Raw genomic sequence first — 20,774 nt, forward strand, 5'->3', positions numbered from 1 at the left:
ACAGTAATGTGTGCCTGGTGTTACATAAGATTTCAGGTTACACTGAGAGCACTTCCAATGCAGGGGCCAAATTTACCATAGAAACTAATAACCTAAACTATCTTCTGTGATAGGTCTCACAGGCACATGACTACACCATACAGGGGAAAATGACTGGGGCACACGTATGGTCTCACATTTTTTAAAACAAAACATTGAGGGCACAATACCTTGGTTTCATCCCTCTTGGTACGATAAAAGCTCATGATCTTTCCACGCAATGTGACAAAGTAAGAGTTCCAGAAGTTGGCTGGATTTTCCTACAGTAATACAAGAGGTACATGATTTTAATATAGAATATAGATTAGAAGCGATAAGTTGATCAGTAGAAATAATGTATCATTTCCTTTCCTGCCATGTCACAAATACATTTTTTAATATTATTTCAAAATAAGACATTATTTAATTAGAGCTAAATTAGTTTTTTTTAATTTAGGTAAATAAAAATGAAATCATTATATAAAAAAGGGGTTTTCAACTTTCTAGGATATCAATCTTAGTTTTTCACAGTTTTCAAGATCTCTGCTGTCTTTTGCATTGAGAGGAATATGGATATGGTGCTGTGTTCTTGATAAAAACAGATTAAAACATAAAAAGGTGTATAAGAGAAAAATAAAATACGACCCTTCTTACCCTGAGATGTGTCTGAATAATGCTAACCTTGTAGCTGCGCTACACCCTGTTGTCGGGTTTCAGGAGCTATAAGTCCTTGCTAAGGAGAAGGTATTTTGGGGTCCATGGAGGCAGTACCAGTAGATGGGTATGGGAGACTATTTGTGAATCAGTCTCCCTTGCCATCTGTAAAGGGGCGGAGTTGTCTTAAATTAACTTATTAAACTGTGCAGATGAGGGGCAATGGATTTCAGAGCTTAACAACATGATTGCAACCTGTAATATTTTTCTCTGAAATTTCAGAGAGACTATCGTTAAAAGATCTGGCCAGGCACTAGAGAAAAGACTAGTCTGGCATGGCCCCTGGCTGACTCTTCCCAGCACCGCCCCAGGTGATTGACAGGTCTCTCCCTAATGTGTACATACAGAGAGACCTGATAATCATCTGCAGCAGTGCTGGGGGAAGGCAGCCTGGGCTAGTTCTGCCTCTCCTTATGGTCCCCAGAGTATTTCACAGAAATTATACCTAATCACACTGGCCATGGGTTGTGCTGCAAGAATCAGAAGATAAGTTCCCTTTAAATATTAAATTTAAAACACAGTCACCCATTAACCCTGTAGTTTGAAGTCGCTGCCTGTTACTAACCTAAAGGGCAAACTTGGGACCATTTTTGATATCTCCTATAAGTCGGTAACTGGAATGGTTCACAGCTAGAAAGAGGGCCATACTGATACATGACGTGTTATAGTAATCGACTAGGAACAAATAAGAACTTCTGGGATTAAACTCATAAAAGAAGAGCCAAAGACAAATTAACAATGATTACACTCCTATTGATGCATGTACATGGATCTTGCCCACGAGTGCTCGTTCGCTGACTATCCACTCACGTAAATACACCATAAGAGTACCATTAGCTGCAGTGATTAATTCCTGCGGCTGCGGATATGTACTACACAAAAGCTTCACAATAAAATGAGACAGTAAACAAACAGTGATTATGGTTTATACCTTTCCCCCTGGCAGAAGGTTCTGCTTTGTCTCCATGAATCCATTAACTATTCTATCAATTGAAGGACTCTGTCGGGGGAAAAAAAAAAAGACAACAAACCAAAACTTCATTTGTGGTACAAAGTGGAGGTGTTAAGTTTTTCAGTGAGAAGACTTTGCAGAATATGTTTTGCTTTGCTTTTTAACTGAAAGAAGCTTTATTCCGTACACATTTGTATAGTAAGAATAATGTTATGTGCAGCTTATATTTAGTGATGGGCGGACCCGGACTGTAGAAGTCTGGATCCACGCAGTTTCAAAAGTATCCGTGAGCTGGGCCTGGAGTTCTCAGGCAACTCCAGCTAATGATCCAGATTCGGCAACTCGGTAAAATAAAAGAAGAATAAAGGAAAAGAAGGGAATTTTGTTTACTTACCGTAAATTCCTTTTCTTCTAGCTCCAATTGGGAGACCCAGACAATTGGGTGTATAGCTACTGCCTCCGGAGGCCGCACAAAGTACTACACTTAAAAGTGTAAGGCCCCTCCCCTTCTGGCTATACACCCCCCCGTGGGAGCACGGGTCCTTCAGTTTTAGTGCAAAAGCAAGAAGGAGGAAAGCCAATAACTGTTTCAAAAACAAATTCAATCCGATAAACAATATCGGAGAACGTAAGTTATTAACATGAACAACATGTGCACCCGAAAAACAATACCCTCAGAAAAACAGGGCGGGTGCTGGGTCTCCCAATTGGAGCTAGAAGAAAAGGAATTTACGGTAAGTAAACAAAATTCCCTTCTTCTTTTTCGCTCCTAATTGGGAGACCCAGACAATTGGGACGTCCAAAAGCAGTCCCTGGGTGGGTAAAATAATACCTCGCGATCGGGCTGTCAGGCAGCCCTTCCTTACAGGTGGGCTACCGCCGCCTGCAGGACTTGTCTACCTAGGCTGGCATCCGCCGAAGCGTAGGTATGCACCTGATAATGCTTGGTGAAAGTGTGCAGACTCGACCAGGTAGCCGCCTGGCACACCTGCTGAGCCCTAGCCTGATGCCGTAATGCCCAGGACGCACCCACGGCTCTGGTAGAATGGGCCTTCAGTCCAGAAGGAGTCGGAAGCCCAGCAGAACGGTAGGCGTGCAGAATTGGTTCCTTGATCCACCGCGCAAGGGTGGATTTGGAAGCTTGCGACCCTTTATGCTGACCAGCGACCAGGATAAAGAGTGCATCCGAACGGCGCAGAGACGCCGTGCGGGAATGTAGATCCTGAGTGCTCTCACCAGGTCCAACAGATGTAAACCCTTTTCAAATTGGTGAACTGGATGCGGACACAAAGATGGTAAAGTGATATCCTGATTGAGATGAAAGGAAGATACCACCTTGGGAAGAAACTCTGGAATTGGACGCAGTACCACCTTGTCCTGGTGAAACACCAGGAAGGGAGATTTGCAAGATAACGCCGCCAGCTCTGACACTCTCCGAGGAGACGTGACCGCCACCAGAAAAGCCACTTTCTGTGAAAGCCGAGAAAAGGAAATCTCCTTCATAGGCTCGAAAGGTGGCTTCTGGAGAGCAATCAGAACCTTGTTCAGATCCCAGGGTTCCAATGGCCGCTTGTAAGGGGGAATGATATGACAAACCCCTTGCAGGAACGTGCGTACCTTAGGAAGTCGCGCCAGGCGCTTCTGAAAGAATACGGATAGCGCAGAAACTTGTCCTTTAAGGGAGCTAAGCGACAAACCTTTTTCCAACCCAGACTGCAGGAAGGAAAGAAAAATAGGCAATGCAAATGGCCAGGGAGATACTCCCTGAGCAGAGCACCAAGATAAGAATATCTTCCACGTTCTGTGGTAGATCTTGGCGGAGGATGGTTTCCTAGCCTGTCTCATGGTGGCAACAACATCATGAGATAAACCTGAGGTCCCTAGGACCCAGGACTCAATGGCCACACAGTCAGGTTCAGGGCCGCAGAATTCAGATGGAAAAACGGCCCTTGAGACAGCAAGTCTGGATGGCCTGGTAGCGCCCACGGTTGTCCTACCGTGAGATGCCACAGATCCGGGTACCACGACCTCCTTGGCCAGTCTGGAGCGACGAGAATGGCGCAACGGCAGTCGGACCTGATTTTGCGGATCACTCTGGGCAATAATGCCAGAGGTGGGAACACATAAGGTAGTCGGAACTGCGACCAATCCTGAACTAAGGCGTCTGCCGCCAGAGCTCGGTGATCGTGAGACCGTGCCATGAAAACCGGGACCTTGTTGTTGTGCCGTGACGCCATCAGGTCGACGTCCGGCATCCCCCAGCGGCGACAGATCTCCTGAAACACGTCTGGGTGAAGGGACCATTCCCCTGCGTCCATGCCCTGGCGACTGAGAAAGTCTGCTTCCCAGTTTTCCACGCCTGGGATGTGAACTGCGGATATGGTGGATGCTGTGTTTTCCACCCACGTCAGAATCCGCCGGACTTCTTGAAAGGCTTGTCGACTGCGTGTTCCCCCTTGGTGGTTGATGTACGCCACCGCTGTGGAATTGTCCGACTGAATCCGGATCTGCTTGCCCTCCAGCCACTGTTGGAAGGCTCGCAGAGCAAGATAGACTGCTCTGATTTCCAGAACATTGATCTGAAGGGTGGACTCTCTCTGAGTCCACGTACCCTGAGCCCTGTGGTGAAGAAACACTGCTCCCCACCCTGATAGGCTCGCATCTGTCGTGACCACCGCCCAGGATGGGGGTAGGAACGACTTTCCTTTTGACAATGAGGTGGGAAGAAGCCACCATCGGAGAGAGTCCTTGGTTGCCTGAGAGAGGGAGACATCCCTGTCGAGTGACGTCGACTTCCCGTCCCATTGGCGGAGAATGTCCCATTGTAGAGGGCGCAGATGAAACTGCGCGAAAGGGACTGCTTCCATTGCTGCCACCATCTTCCCTAGGAAATGCATGAGGCGCCTCAATGAGTGGGACTGGTTCTGCAGGAGAGATTGCACCCCTGTCTGCAGAGAGCACTGCTTGTCCAGTGGAAGCTTCACTATCGCTGAGAGAGTATGAAACTCCATGCCAAGATATGTTAGTGATTGGGTCGGGGTTAGATTTGACTTCGAAAAGTTGATAATCCACCCGAAACTCTGGAGAGTCTTCAGTGCCACGTTCAGACTATGTTGGCATGCCTCTTGAGAGGGTGCCTTTATAAGTAGATCGTCCAAATATGGGATCACGGAGTGACCCTGCGAGTGCAGGACAGCTACTACTGCTGCCATGACCTTGGTGAAGACCCGAGGGGCTGTTGCCAGCCCGAAAGGTAACGCTACGAACTGCAGGTGTTCGCTTTCTAGAACGAAGCGTAGAAAACGCTGATGCTCTGGCGCAATCGGCACGTGAAGATAAGCATCCTTGATGTCTATTGATGCTAAGAAATCTCCTTGAGACATTGAGGCTATGACGGAGCGGAGAGATTCCATCCGGAACCTCCTGGTTTTTACGTGTTTGTTGAGCAATTTTAGATCCAGGACGGGCCGAAAGGACCCGTCCTTCTTTGGCACCACAAACAGATTGGAGTAAAAACCGTGACCTTGTTCCTGAAGAGGAACGGAAGTCACCACTCCTTCCGCCTTTAGAGCGGTCACCGCCTGCAGCAGAGCATCGGCTCGGTCGGGCGGTGGGGAAGTTCTGAAGAAACGAGTTGGAGGACGAGAGCTGAACTCTATCCTGTACCCGTGAGACAGAATGTCCCTCACCCAACGGTCTTTGACCTGTGACAGCCAAATGCCGCCAAAGCGGGAGAGCCTGCCACCGACCGAGGATGCGGAGAGAGGAGGCTGAGAGTCATGAGGAAGCCGTCTTGGTAACGGTTCTTCCTGCTGTCTTTTTTGGGCGTGACTGCGTCCGCCAAGAATCTGAACCTCTCTGATCCTTTTGAGTCCTTTTGGACGAGGAGAATTGGGACCTGCCTGAGCCTCGAAAGGACCGAAAACCAGACTGACCCCTCCTTTGTTGGGGCTTGTTTTGTCTGTGTTGAGGTAAGGATGAGTCCTTACCCTTGGAGTGTTTAATGATTTCATCCAAACGCTCCCCAAACAATCGGTCACGAGAAAAGGGCAAACTGGTTAAGCACTTCTTGGAAGCAGAATCTGCTTTCCATTCTCTCAACCACAGGGCCCTGCGCAAAACCACGGAGTTGGCTGACGCCACCGCCGTACGGCTCATAGAGTCCAGGACAGCATTAATCGCGTAAGACGCGAATGCAGACATTTGAGAGGTCAATGGTGCCACCTGCGGGGCAGATGTACGTGTGACCGAGTCGACTTGTATAAGCCCAGCTGAAATAGCTTGGAGTGCCCATACGGCTGCGAAAGCTGGCGCCAACGACGCTCCAATAGCTTCATAGATGGATTTCAGCCAGAGCTCCATCTGCCTGTCAGTGGCATCTTTAAGTGCCGCTCTATCTTCCACTGCAACTAAGGATCTAGCTGCAAGCCTGGAGATTGGAGGGTCCACCTTGGGACACTGGGTCCAACCCTTGACCACGTCAGGGGGAAAAGGATAGCGTGTATCTTTAAGCCGTTTAGAAAACCGCTTCTCAGGATAAGCGTGGTGTTTCTGGATTGCATCTCTAAAGTCAGCGTGGTCCAGAAAGGTGCTTAATTTACGCTTGGGGTATCTGAAATGGAATTTCTCCTGCTGTGAAGCTGCCTCCTCCTCAGTAGGAGCTGGCGGAGAAATATCTAACATCCTATTGATGGACGCTATAAGATCATTCACTATGGCGTCACCATCCGGTGTATCCAGATTGAGAGCGGACCCAGGATCAGAATCTTGATCAGTTACATCCGCCTCATCACCCATAGATTCGTCCCGCTGGGATCCTGACCAGTGAGACGAAGTTGAGGGCCCCTCATAACGAGCCCGCTTAGGTTGTCTGGGACTGTTGTCCGAGTCAGAATCGTCACCCTGGGGTGCATGTGACACCCCCGGAGCTTGGAAGTGTGCCAGCTGAGGGGGACCAGGGAGCAATGATGCCACAGTGTCCATGGTCTGAGTTACTGGTCTAGACTGCAATGTTTCAAGAATCTTTGACATGGTCATAGACAATCTGTCAGCAAAAGCTGCAAACTCCGTTCCTGTCACCTGGACAGCATTCACAGGTGGTACACCCTGGGTCACGTCCAGCAGAGGCCCCGGCTGTGCAAGTTGCACAGGGGCCGAGCACTGCACACAATGGGGGTCAGTGGAACCTGCCGGTAGAGCAGCCGCACATGCGGTACAGGCAGCATATAATGTCTGTGCCTTGGCACCCTTGCGTTTAGCGGACGACATGCTGTTGCCTCCTTGTAATCTAGGAGGGTATATAGCCGAGAATCACCAGCGACCGTACAGTACAAAGTATTTGCAAACACAAAATACTCAGTATACAAACGGCACAAGTGGGGGTGAGCCCTTGAGGGCTGCTTACCGCCCGCTGAACAGCGGGTATGAGGCCGTAGAATCCCGTGTCTGGGTCTCCCCGTCTCCCCTCTGCAGCTCAGCGTGCAGGCAGGAATGGCTGCCGGCGTTCTGTGAAGAGGGGCGGACCGTGGGCGTGCCACAAACAAAGAGCGGGAAACTGCGTCCTACTGTGCCTGGTGTGAGGGCTGGAGTATGTAAAAAAGACTCCAGCCCTCAGCGCTGATGCTCTGTACAGCGTCCCGCCCTCCTCCTGACTGGCAGGTGCGGAGGCGGGAACGAACGAACTAGGCCGCAAAAGCCGGGGACTGTAGTAATAAGCGCGGCCGTGATATATGCACGGCCAGCGCGGAAGTCCCCGGCGCACCACAAGTCCCAGCCGCGTCGCAGTCCCAGCGGCCGGCGCGACCGTTCTCCCCGAGTCTACCCACTCAGCTAAGCTGAAGTGAGGAAATGGCACAAGCGCAGCAGCGCTGATGTCCCCGGCGCACTAACACACCCAGCAATGCTGCGGTGTGCGCGCGTATGCACGGGGACACAGAGTACCTTGACGGAGCAGGGCCATGTCCCTGACGATACTCAGCTCCAAATCCAGCGGCTTCTCCAGGGGCTGCGGATGGAGCACGGTCTCTGTGCCTGGAGACCGGTAAAATCCCACTTCGCCCAGAGCCCTAATGGGGATGGGGAAGGAATCAGCATGTGGGCTCCAGCCTCCGTACCCGCAATGGGTACCTCAACCTTAACAAGCACCACCGACAGAAAGTGGGGTGAGAAGGGAGCATGCTGGGGACCCTTGTATGGGTCCTCTTTTCTTCCATCCGACATAGTCAGCAGCTGCTGCTGACTAAACAGTGGAGCTATGCGTGCGTGTCTGACCTCCTTCGCACAAAGCAAAAAACTGAAGGACCCGTGCTCCCACGGGGGGGTGTATAGCCAGAAGGGGAGGGGCCTTACACTTTTAAGTGTAGTACTTTGTGCGGCCTCCGGAGGCAGTAGCTATACACCCAATTGTCTGGGTCTCCCAATTAGGAGCGAAAAAGAAATAAAAATAAAGCAAGCACGTTATACTTACCGAGTCTCGCAGCTGTAACTGTTTCGGGGCCACTCACTCTTCTTCCGGAGCCACTTATTTACCTTCATGCATATGCATTGCTTCCCCTGCCCACTGGCAGTCCCAGAGTCTCTGATTGGTTGCAGTCAGAATGTGCCCCCAGCCTGAGCGACAGCGTGTCTGGCTGCTTGCAGTCACAGACCCTGTCTGCGAGCCAATGTAGAGTGTTGTAAAAATAATTTAAAAAATTGTCGTACAGTCCCCCCATATTATGATACCAGCACAGATAAAGCTGACAGCTACAGGCTGCAGTCCCCAGTCATGTGCTTATCTTGGCTGTGTGTGAAAATAAGAGGAACCGCATGCAGCTTTTTTTTTACAACTATTTTAAATAAATGATTTTTAAAAAACAGCGTGCGGTCCCCCCTCAATTTTGATATCCAGCCATGATAAAGCCGTCAGCTGGGAGCTGGTATTCTCAGGCTGGAGAGATCCATGGTTATTGGGCTCCCTCAGTCTAAAAATAGCAGCCTGCAGCCGCCCAGGATTGTCGCATCCATTAGATGTGACAATCCCGGAACTTTACCGGGCTCTACCCGATTGCCCTGGTGTGGTGGTAATTGGATATTAAGGGGTTAACCAGCTCACAGCTGCCACTAAGCCCTAGATTAGGGAGGCATCTATGAGACCCCCATTACTAATCTGTAAGTGAAAAGAAATAAACACAAAACACCAAAAAATCCTTTATTTGAAATAAAATACAATAAACACACAATCGTTCACCAATTTATTAACCCCCAAAACAACCAGGTCTGATGTAATCAACACAAGGTCCCACAACGATTCCAGATCTGCTACATCTGAAGTAACAGTGAGCAGGCACAGTACATGACTGCCAGCTGTGATCTTTAGGCAGAGTATGAGCCGCAATGATGAGCAGTGACGTCACTCAGGTTATTTGCGGTCAAAGCTGGAGGCTCCCAAGGTCCTCTACCTGTGATCGCAAGTAATCTGACTTCAAATGACCTCAGTAAACTCCGTGACCTCACTTCAGGTGAGTTCAATGACCTGTATCTCCTTGCAAAAACTGCATTTTTTGCCAAAAGATGCAGATTTGGTGCTGAAATTTCAACAGCATATTCCTGCACTCAATCTACACCTCCTGGCAAAAAACGGCATCACTACCGCATAATGCGGTAGTGATACAATTTTTTGCCAGGAGGTGAATATTGGGTGGAGGAATATGGTGTAAAAATCTCATCATCAAATTTGCATCTCTTGGCAAAAAATGGAAAAAAAACAAAAACAAATAAAAAACAAAAACGGTTTTGATGCAGTTTCGGTGCAGTTTTCTACCAGGAAGTGCAAATTTTGGGCTGAAATCTGGTGCAGACAATTCAGCAGGAAATTTGCACTTCCTGGCAGAAAACCGCACTGAAACAGCATCAATACAGTTTCTTGTATTTCTTTCCAAATCTGAATCTCTTGGCAAAAAAAACTGTGGTTTTCTGCCTGGAGATGCAGGTCTGTGAACTCAGTAACGTCACCTGAGGTCAGGTTACCTGTGATCACACGTAAAGGACTGGGAGAACATCCAGCTGTGACCGAAAATAACCTGAGTGAGGTCACCGCTCATTGCTGAGGCTCAGTCTCTGCCTGAAGCTCACAGCGGCCGGTCATGTTCTATGGCTGCATGCTGTATCTTCAGATATAGCAGAGCTGGAATCGTCATGGGACCTCTTGTGCATTACTTCGGACCTGGGTGTTTTGGGTTAACTGGTGAAATAGGGTGGCTTTTTTGTATTTTATTTCAAATAAAGGATTTTTTGGGTGTTTGTGTTTATTTCTTTTCACTTACATATTAGTAATGGGGGGGATCTCGTAAACCCTCCCCATTATTAATCTAGAGTTTAGTGGCAGCTGTGTGCTGCTTTAGCCCCTTAGTACTCCGACTGCCAGTGCAATCGGGGAGAGCTGGGTAAAGTTCTGGGATTGTTGCATCAAATGGATGGCTGCACGCTGCTATTTTTAGGTTGAGGGGGCCAGTAAGCATGTGTCTCCCCAGCCTGAGAATAACAGCCCCCAGCTGTTGGGCTTTATTATGGCTGAGTATCAAAATTAGGGGAAGAGCACGTAGTTTTTAAAAAATTATTTATTTAAAATAGTTGTAAAAAAAAAAAAAAAAAAGCTGCATGCGGTTCCTCTTATTTTCAAACACAGCCAAGATAGGCACATGGCTGGGGACTGCAGCCTGTAGCTGTTGGCTTTATCTGTGCTGGTATCATAATATGGGGGTCTCTACGACAATTTTTTAAATTATTTTTACACCAATCTACAGTGACTCGCAGACAGGGTCTGTGATTGCAAGCAGTCAGACGCTGTCACCCAGGTTGTGGGCGCATCTGATTGCAACCAATCACAGACGCCAGGACTCCTGGTGGGCAAGGAAGGCAGTGCATATGCATGAAGGTAAATGAATGGCCCTGGCCCCGGAAGTAGAGTGAGCAGCCTGAAAGCAGTTACAGCTGCGCCGGAGTCTCCATAAGTGTAGCACGCTTGCTCTAATCCCCCATCCCTTCTACCACCATTTTTAAGTGCCACATTCTGGTCCCCATAGACTTATATGGGGACTGGTGTCCAGCCAGATAGATATGTAGGAACAATTCTGGGCCAGAACTATTTTTATTTGAAAAAATCCAGTTAGAACCGCAGATCCCAGATATCTGAGTCCGCCCATCACTACTTAGGTTGCAATATGTATAATTACTGATCATTAGGTGAAATTTTGGCACTTACTGGAGAAGGTGGAGTGGGTAGATCTGGTATTTTTGATAGTCCACTTGAGAAGTCCACATTAAGTTCTAGCAAAGATTGTGGCTTCACCTCCTGCATTGTATATTGCGGCTTCTCCTCTGGTAGTGTATATCGCGGTTTTACTTCTGGCAGAGAATATTGCAGCTTTTCCTCCGAGATTGTATAACGTGGTTTCACTTCTGGCAAATTATATTGTGGCTTCTCCTCTGGTATTGCATATTGCGGCTTCACCTCTGGCAGAGAATATTGCGGCTTCATCTCTGTCAGAGAATACTGCGGCTTCTCCTCCGGTATTGGATATCGCGGTTTCACTTCCAGCAGATTATATAGCGGCTTCTCCTCCGGTATTGTATATCGTGGTTTAACCTCTGGCAAATTATATTGAAGCTTCTCTTCTGGTATTGTATATTGCGTCTTCACCTCTGGCAAAGAATATTGTGGCTTCACCTCCGGTATTGTATACCGCGGTTTCACTTCCGGCAGAATATATTCAGGCTTCTCCTGTGGTATTGTAGATTGCGGCTTCACCTCTGGCAATGAATATTGTGGCTTCACCTCCGGCAGAGAATGTTGTGGCTTCACCTCCGGTAGAGAATATTGCGACTTCACCTCCGGCAGAGAATATTGCGACTTCACCTCCGGTAGAGAATGTTGTGGCTTCACCTCCGGTATTGTATATTGCGGCTTCACCTCTGGCAGAGAATATTGCGACTTCACCTCCGGAAGAGAATGTTGTGGCTTCACCTCCGGTAGAGAATACTGTGGCTTCACCTCTGGTATTGTATATTGCGGCTTCACCTCCGGAAGAGAATATTGCGGCTTCACCTCCTGCATAGTAAGGACATAATTTATCATCAACATTTAGGTACAAGGTACTGCTGGGCTGGATAATAAAAGTATATTTCCATTGTAAGCATTTTTGATATTCCCACCGAAGGATCTAAGAAGATTTCAACTCTTTTTGTATAATGCAGGTATATGCCCCATTAACGCCACCCATGCCAGGAGGCTATTCAGATGTAACAAACACCATACACATGACTACAATACATCCTGCCATTAACATAGTGAGCCCTCATCATCAGTGATGCACGGACATTTATTGATTTTGTATTCAAATGTAATTACTGCAGAGGCCAATTAATCACCAAATGGAAACTACAATGCAACGAGAAATAAATCTGCAAGAAAGATACAAAACTCTAACTCAAGTTTATTCAAACCCAAATGCCTTATATTCTTAGATAAAAGATGACATTACCAAAGCTGTGGAACGTGTTGTCTCAGGAATCAAATCAAGGAGAATTGGAATTTTTGGAAGTTCATCACTGTGTCCAAACGATGGCTTCACCTCCTGCCGAGCACATGCAATATATACATTACATATACATTAGCACAAGGAACATTGTAAACTTAGATTCCACGGTGAACATGGTTTTTCAATACAAATAAAACACCACATACCACAACATCAATGTGGCTTTTCTCTGAGGATGGGGCAGGATTATATGAGTGTAATGTAGAGGCATCTCTTGAATTGAAGAGCGATTTTTCCTTGGGCTGGTACTTGGTGTCTTCTAAAGTAATTAATGGCGTTTGTCCTAGGATTTCTTCTGTAATTGGCACTTTGAAGCTTTGATATGTTTGGACTGGATACAGTGGCTGCTGATAAGTTAACCCAATTGGTTGGGATATGGGTGATGTAATGGGGTTTTCCAAAGGAGGGATGTTGAGGTCTAGTAGATTTGGGACCCTCGATTGCTGTGGCTCTTGCTCTGTCTTGGTTGTGTTGCTCTTGCCATCTACGTTGTCCAGTAAGCCACCGGAAACTACTGAAGTGTTCTGTTGAGTGCTGCTTACGGTGTCCGCGGAAGGACGGCTAGACAGACCCCTTGTGCTTCCCAATTTTTGGGGAAATCCTCTTCTGTCTGCTGATGGCTTCCTCTTTAGAGAAGGTACTCTGATAAAGGGTTCAGGTTTCTTCGGTTCTTTTTCATTAAAGTCAGTTTGCTTAGACAAGTTCTGTTCTCTCTAAGAAAGATACAAGATGTAACGTGAGACCTGTTTTCAATATATGGACTCCTTAACCATTTAAAGGGGTTTTCCCATCAAATGAATGATAGTGTCCCTTATGCAAAGCTATGATTATGTGTAAATACATTCATTTTTGTAATCCTGACCGTTTTATTCAAGCCTAAATCCTTATTTTATTTATTGCATCCTTTGGTTTCGACCATCGGTGGTGGAGTTTACCCCGATGCCCCTCATTTTTCTTGTTCATCGGGTGATCGGCAGCCTGTATATACTGCGTGATTATTGTGATATGGGTTTGCCTGGTAACCCTTGTTCACAAAACTCATGCAATGTAAATAGACCCTTAATAAATTTGCTGTGAACATCTTGACTCCTGGTGATCCATTAGTGAAAATATGTCAGCAGGTTTTTGCTATGTAGGGATAGAGACTCTGATGCCAGTGATGTGTCACTTACTGGGCTGCGTTTTGCAGTTTCAATAAAATTGGAGATCATCACTACAGGACTAGAAGTCTGAAAACCTGAAACAGAAACCTCTGGGAGTTTTTCTGACCCATACATATACATAGAACAATTATCAAAAGTGCTCCAACCGTTTTATAAATAAATTTATTTTATTGTCACAATAGTACAAAAAACAGTTTATAGCATTATAATTAATCCTGAACAAAAATTCAGCAAAACATATTAAGGTAAAAATCCAAAAGAGAAACCAGGGCAAGAAGTGTGGACACGAATAAAAAGCCCAGGAATGGGAGAGGACACGGGACGATAGAGCAATCACTGACCCAGTCAAATAATGGGCAGGAAAATATCCACGTATAATATCTAGTGTTGAGCGAGTATGCTTGTCACTACTCGGTACTCGCACGAGTATCACTGTACTCGGGCTACTCGGCAGGGACCGAGTAATTTCGCGATACTCGTGCTGTACTCGTGGTCTTCATGTTGGCGCTCTTTTGAGAGCCAGCCCTCATGCAGGGATTGGCTGGCAGACCGCAATGCCACAGCCCTGTTACTTGTGGAATTGCAGTGATTGGCCGGCCCTCACAGAATGACCGTGCCTTTAGCCCGACACTTCCCCGCTCGGCTACGGCCCCTCCCGCACTCCACTCCGCGTGTATATATATATGCACGCTTACACACACACGCACGTTTTTTTTTTTAATTTACAGTTTTATGGTTTCTACATGCTGCCGGTGGTCATTTCACAAAAATACTCGGGTCTCCCATAGGATAACATTGGGCTCGGTGCTCGGGCCGAGTACACGAGTATCTTGGGATGCTCGGCCCGAGCCTCGAGCACCCGAGCTTTTTAGTACTCGCTCATCACTAATAATATCGTTGCTGGAGTGCAAGCTAAGGTGACTATGTGCATATCAAGAGAAAATCAGAGCTATTCAGCGAGTGGACACTAGATGGCGCTCAAGCATAAATAACACGTTAATGTGTCCCGGCGCTGAATATTTTATTGCAGGAAAGTACTCCAGGCTTACCCATGTCAGTATGTTGTGAGGCTCACGTACCGGGTCCCCTCCCTCGCCGAACGTAACGTCCGTTTCGAGATGAATCTTCTTCGGGGGCCATTTGACGTGTTATTTATGCTTGAGCGCCATCTAGTGTCCACTCGCTGAATAGCTCTGATTTTCTCTTGATATGCACATAGTCACCTTAGCTTGCACTCCAGCAACGATATTATACGTGGATATTTTCCTGCCCATTATTTGACTGGGTCAGTGATTGCTCTATCGTCCCGTGTCCTCTCCCATTCCTGGGCTTTTTATTCGTGTCCACACTTCTTGCCCTGGTTTCTCTTTTGGATTTTTACCTTAATATGTTTTGCTGAATTTTTGTTCAGGATTAATTATAATGCTATAAACTGTTTTTTGTACTATTGTGACAATAAAATAAATTTATTTATAAAACGGTTGGAGCACTTTTGATAATTGTTCTATGTATATGTATGGGTCAGAAAAACTCCCAGAGGTTTCTGTTTCAGGTTTTCAGTGGTTATTGGGGAGTGACCCGATGAATAAATAATGAGGTCCAGTTTTTCCCCTTCTTTTGTGACTAATTATGACTAGAAGTCTGATGCCTCCTGGTCCAACCTCACTCAACACTGATTAGCAACTTTCTGTCAATATACAATGTACACAGAAAGCTGCCAATCAGTGATGTGGGCGGGGTTATACACAGCTCAGCATTCCGAGCTCTGCTTGGTTTACAAAAGAGAAAACAGATTCTATCACAGCTGCTGCATCCAGTAAACTGATAAGTCGCTGGAATCAGGGTCTCTGTCTCTACATCATGCTGCTCTTCGATGAGGTAGCAAACATTTGGTGACCGCTTCCTTTTAATGTGTGCTCCAATCAGGTTTTTTTTCAAGTGAGACATCGGGTGTCCGAAACATCACACGATTGATTGTTTTGTTGGGATCTCTATTTGGCTTACCGACCCAAATGATAGGCATGCGAGTCTCGCATCGCATCCCCAGCACGGCCTGCATCTGCATATGCCGCTATCTGGACAGAAGCGAGTCAGCTGCATAGAAATACATATATCTGAGTAGTAGAGTTAGTAGAGGAGATGGGAAAAGCCCTGTGAATTGAATGCCACATTGAAAATCCAGTCTAGTCTGCAGACATGGTATAGGGCAAAGGGAGACCAGCAGAATGATATATAGGATTATGAGGAAATATTCATTATCATTTGATCAACAGAGCTGTCAATCACTAAATAGAACCACCCACAATGAATAAAGATAGAAATGAATAAAAATACAAGTTATACTGAATCTTTTCCCATAAACCTATATCAGTCTGCTCAGCTCTTGCTCTGCAACATAACAGATCCCACTACAAGGGTCATTGTGAAGGATTCACTTTAAATACCGTAATTGCAGCTCTTTTTTTGTTACTGGCATATGGAGTGATCAACAGACACCGATCTACAGGGAAATAAGTGTGCACCACCGCAACCAGAGGTAGGGAGCATCTTATTCACCACAGAGATACAATCTCTAAATGAAGCCATTACAGACCTTGGTTTTCCTCTTCAGCATCTCAAACTTCTCTCCTTGGGCTGCCAGCATCTTTTCAAACTCCTCTTGTTTCTTTATCAGGTCCTCCACATGTGGCACAGAGTCCTAGCAAGAGCAATACCGTACATTATCCAAAAATTATTACCTTGTAGAAAAAAAAAAAAAAGTCTACTTCTTATCTTAGCATTCTGAGAATGCATTGATGTAAATAAATAAATGATATGGGAACTTGTGTTTTCTGCAGGATAAACTAGTGGTGTAGTTTTCATGTAAATAACATTTTGGTGTACCTACAAGTTACTGTTTAATATTTGTGTGACAAGCAAAAAAAAAAATATTAAAAGGTCCATGATGAACAATGCTGTAATCTATTATGGGCATACCAAATACTACTTTATATAAGCTCTGTTACATAAAATATTATATAGCTTATTAAAGTCTTATTGGTTTTTTTTTGCAAGGGACTTACAATCTATTTGTGTCTAGCAGTTAGCACATTGGTATAAACCCAAGAGGCCTTTACAAGATATAACCTTAGTTCTTCTTTATAGAGAACCTGACGGCTGATTCATACCACCCAAAGCACGGGCAGCATTAATCAGAGGCTGGATACATAATTGCAGCCAAGTATATTTTTCGTGCCCAGGGATATGGGGTACTCTGCCCCAGGCAGTGTATATCTGGGAATGTCACTTTGGTGGCCGTTGCCCGGCTCCATGGCCTGGGCCCTTTTTGTAATGGGGTGTATTTACAGGGGATTAGAGTAATGTTCATATGTGACGGTACTTGCGGTGTTGCGGATATTTAGATGGAGCCACCGCTGCAGCATGGCACTACTGGGGCTGCTGTTAATTGCAGCCTGGGTGGTAGGCCCTCCGCAAGCAGGGCCAGGCCCCAGAGGATGGGTGATGTGATGGGCGTCGGAAGAAGGTAGTCCACACAGAAGTTTAGTGCAACTGGTTTTTACTCACTGCTGGTTGATGGTAACTGGTTACCCGAGGTCGGCTGGTTTCACCTCCAGGTCCCCTTCGTCCCAGTGCCAGTGTAGTAATCTGGTACCTTCTTCCCCTGCACCTGTCTCTGGTAAATGGGCCCCCGTGGTGTAGAGCAACTGGGGGTCCCTGTTCTGTGGTTTGTCCACTTCTGTCCACCTGACCGTAACGTGAACCCTGTGGGGTTGGAGTCTCTGGTCCTGTCCCGGTTCTCCCTTTGCTACTGAGTCTTCGGATTTTTAGGGTCAGCGAGGTCCTTGATGGTCCCCTCGCTGTGCAGGTGTTAACAGGTCAGCTTGAAGCTCTTTCCTGTCCTAGGAACCTGTACCCCGTAGGTGCGTAGTTCTGGGAGTACTCCACTGTACTCCACCGGCAACTACTTTTCTGGATACCAGGTCACTGTTAACCCCACGTCAGTACGTCTCCTCCTGTCCACCTTCATTCCTCGATTCTCTCAGACTATCTGACTTTGTCCTCAGTCCGCCACTTCCACCTGGTCAACTAGTGGACTAGATTGGCTCCACCTCTAGGCAGCCATTCATTGATCCGACCCTAGCCCTGTATCATTGTATGGGGAACTGTTGGGGAAAACTAGGATTACCTGGAGTTTGTGTGTGTGACCGGCACTGGTCTTCCGGGGACCTAGGGGGTAGGCCCTGCATCCTGGTGGGGATGCAGAACCTTGTAGCACCCTGATGGCTTCAGGGGCGCTACATATTTCTTGACAAAATGCTTTGTCATATTACAGAAAATAAAATTAGAAGATCCAACCAGGAACCATAGGCAGACTAGTCCAGCATTGCCCACGGCTGTCTACTCCCTGCACCGCTCTAGGTGCTGGACAGGTCTCTCCTAATGTACCGGAAACACCTGTCAATCAACTGCAATGATATGGGTAGAAACTGAACAAGTCTTGGCACTACCTATGGTCCAAAGCCAAGTTTTCTTTTAAATTCATTAGTTTTTCAGGGAAGATCATACCTGGCTGCAATCATGTTCTGACTCATGACAACATTGGTTTGGGCAGCATGAATCAGCTGTCAGGTTCCCTTTCAGGCATTATGATTTTTCAGCCCCAGTGATTACTTTTACAAGGGAAGATCCCCTTCTACAGTGACACAATCAAGTTTGAACATAGCAGTGAAGTATGTAAAAATGATGCCCAGGCCCAGTCCTAGTCACTTCATTTTTGCTGAGCTGCAAAACCAAACAGTCTATGGACGTGTGTGGCGCAGTTTCTGGTCACAAGCAGTGATACTTTCTTCTAATCATAGACAGCCCCTCTAACAAATGTTGGTTAAGATATTACATTAAGGTGAAGTAAAGGACTAAACTTCTTGTTGGTACCTTAAAGAAGTTGTCCACTACTTTTACACTGATGACCTATCCTTAAGGGTACTTTACACACTGCGATATCACTAACCATTTATCGTCGGGGTCACGGTGTTTGTGACGCACATCCGGCGTCGTTAGCGACATTGCAACGTGTAACACATACGAGCGACCTACAACGATCGCAAAAGTGGTAAAAATCGTTTGTTTTGGAGAGGTCGTCCAAACACCAAATATCGTTGTCTGGTGAGTAACGAGTTTGTTTGTCGTTCCTGCGGCAGCACACATCGCTGTGTGTGACACCGCAGGAACGAGGAAACTCACCGTACCTGCGTCCCACCGGCAATGAGGAAGGAAGGAGGTGGGCGGGATATTCGGCCTGCTCATCTCCACCCCTCCTCTGCTATTGGGTGGCCGCTTAGTGACATCGCTATGACGCCGCACGAACCGCCCCCGTAGAAATGAGGCGGTTCGCCAGTCACAGCGACGTCGCTAGGCAGGTAAGTGCATGTGACGGGTGTAAGCGATGTTGTGCGACATGGGCAGCGATTTGCCCATGACGCACAACCGACGGGGGCGGGTACGCTCGCTAGCGATATCGATACAGATATCGCAGCGTGTAAAGTACCCTTTAGGATAGGTCATCAATGTCTTGTCGGCTGCGGTCCAACAACCAGCACCTCTGTTGATCAGCTACTTACTGTGCCGGTGGCAGCAGGAAATGCTCAATTCCAAAGCTGCCCATTCTCCAGATATGCAGTATTCTGTTACAGCTACTATCTACCTCAAATTCATATCAATAGGAGGCGGATGTGCAGTACTCGGCCGCTATCAGAAGATTGGGTCACTTCGGAGCTAAGCATGTCCAGCCGCTATTAGAAGACCGCTAAACTGCGGAACTGAGCATCTGCGGCAGCCTATTACCGCCACCGGCACCGAGAAAACCTGATTGGCAAGGATGACGGGGGATGTCAGACCCCGGCCACTCAGACATTGATGACCTATCCAAGGACAGGCCGACAATGTAAAAGTAGTAGCCAACCTATTCAAGGATTAAATATAAGCACAATATATTTATTGCTATATTTTAGATAAAGCTCTAAAATGATTTGTCACTTTCACAATAGAAAGTTCACAGAAATGGAATTTCTTACCCCATAGTTAGAATCCAAAACATATGGTTCTTTAGTGTTCAGCCATCCATCCGCTTGCTCCAGGTCCCTCCACAACAGCTGTAGCTCCAGGTTCTCGTCATAGATCTCCTTCCTCCTCTTCCAGGTGTCAGACACCAGCCCCATTAGCTCTGACAGCTCGTGCATTTTCTCTTCAATCTGAAATGTATGTTTATATCAAGTCATGACTCAAGCTTCAGCGTCACGAAGTAATGACACAATGCTAGGATAGGACTCCACATTCTGATTGTTGGGGGTCTGCACCCCATACTGATGGAGAGAAGACCATTTATAGCTAATGCACAAGGCTGGCAGTGCTTTGGGGAGACAAAGATATAGATTTTATTTTGTTTTTAATACTGGACAATGCAGACAAGTGTCTTTGCATCTATAATAAAACTATTTGTGGTTAATAGATGTTAAAATCTAGTTGTATTTATTAGTTCAAGACTGGAAATATTCAGGTTTGACTACTATATCTAAACCCAAGTTTAATTTTAACCTAGACACCTTGCCAAACTCTGTTATGTCCTGAAGCTATATACTACTATTTGATGTATGTTTGTTATTAAAAAGTAACCGTCATTATATATATTTTTCCCCCATATATCAATAGGACGCATGAAAATAAAATTACTTTGTAATATATCTTATCAGAAAAATCAGTTTTTTTTCTCCTCCTGGACCGATCTTGTTTTCAATGTTCTGATTTCTTGGACAAAATCTGTCTTTAGTGGCTACAGACTTTCCAATTACTGAGATCAGAGATGGCAGTTTGCGCTTATAAAGTTCTATGGAGAACGGTAACTGTCTTTTCTGGAGAACTTGCAGCAGAATCGGTGTCTGCCTCTAGCTCTTCCTTCCTCACCGCGCCATGGAATTTAAATAGGCACCAATTGTTATTCCCTCTCTCAGTAAAGGGAAATTATGTACTCGCTGAATATAGATTTTACTCATGAACTAGTGAAAGATCAGTCCAGGAGGAAAAAAAAGAATCTGATTTGTCTAAAGAATTAAATTTAAAATGATGATTACTCTTTAAAAGATAGATTACGTACTTATAATATGGTCAATTGACTGGTGATAACAGTGTCGGTTCTGCCAGCACAGTGATAGATAGCCCTTCAGCACCCACAACAGCAAGTCATAACTTGTAAGACCCCTTTGAGATGAACCTTCATTTTCTGGTGTTTGGACACCATTTACAATTGTTTGACTTGAAGACAAATCACATAGGACTCACATAGGCACTAAGTGGTAC

At 46.2% G+C, this 20,774-nt stretch overlaps 1 protein-coding gene across 1 annotated transcript in view; it reads right to left on the reverse strand.

Annotated features, from left to right (window-relative positions):
* SPTBN5 (spectrin beta, non-erythrocytic 5) overlaps window positions 1–20,774 on the reverse strand; it is a 365,978-nt gene that overhangs the window by 11,817 nt on the left and 333,387 nt on the right. The window contains exons 59-65 of the mRNA XM_075330185.1: window positions 19,496–19,672; window positions 16,018–16,122; window positions 12,408–12,974; window positions 12,205–12,297; window positions 10,926–11,771; window positions 1,664–1,732; window positions 210–299 (exon numbers count right to left, since the gene is read on the reverse strand). Of these exons, the coding sequence (XP_075186300.1) occupies window positions 210–299; window positions 1,664–1,732; window positions 10,926–11,771; window positions 12,205–12,297; window positions 12,408–12,974; window positions 16,018–16,122; window positions 19,496–19,672 (1,947 nt within the window). The remainder of the gene's footprint in view (window positions 1–209; window positions 300–1,663; window positions 1,733–10,925; window positions 11,772–12,204; window positions 12,298–12,407; window positions 12,975–16,017; window positions 16,123–19,495; window positions 19,673–20,774) is intronic.

This window comes from Anomaloglossus baeobatrachus, chromosome 12, assembly GCF_048569485.1.
Source record: "Anomaloglossus baeobatrachus isolate aAnoBae1 chromosome 12, aAnoBae1.hap1, whole genome shotgun sequence".
NCBI lineage: Eukaryota > Metazoa > Chordata > Amphibia > Anura > Aromobatidae > Anomaloglossus > Anomaloglossus baeobatrachus.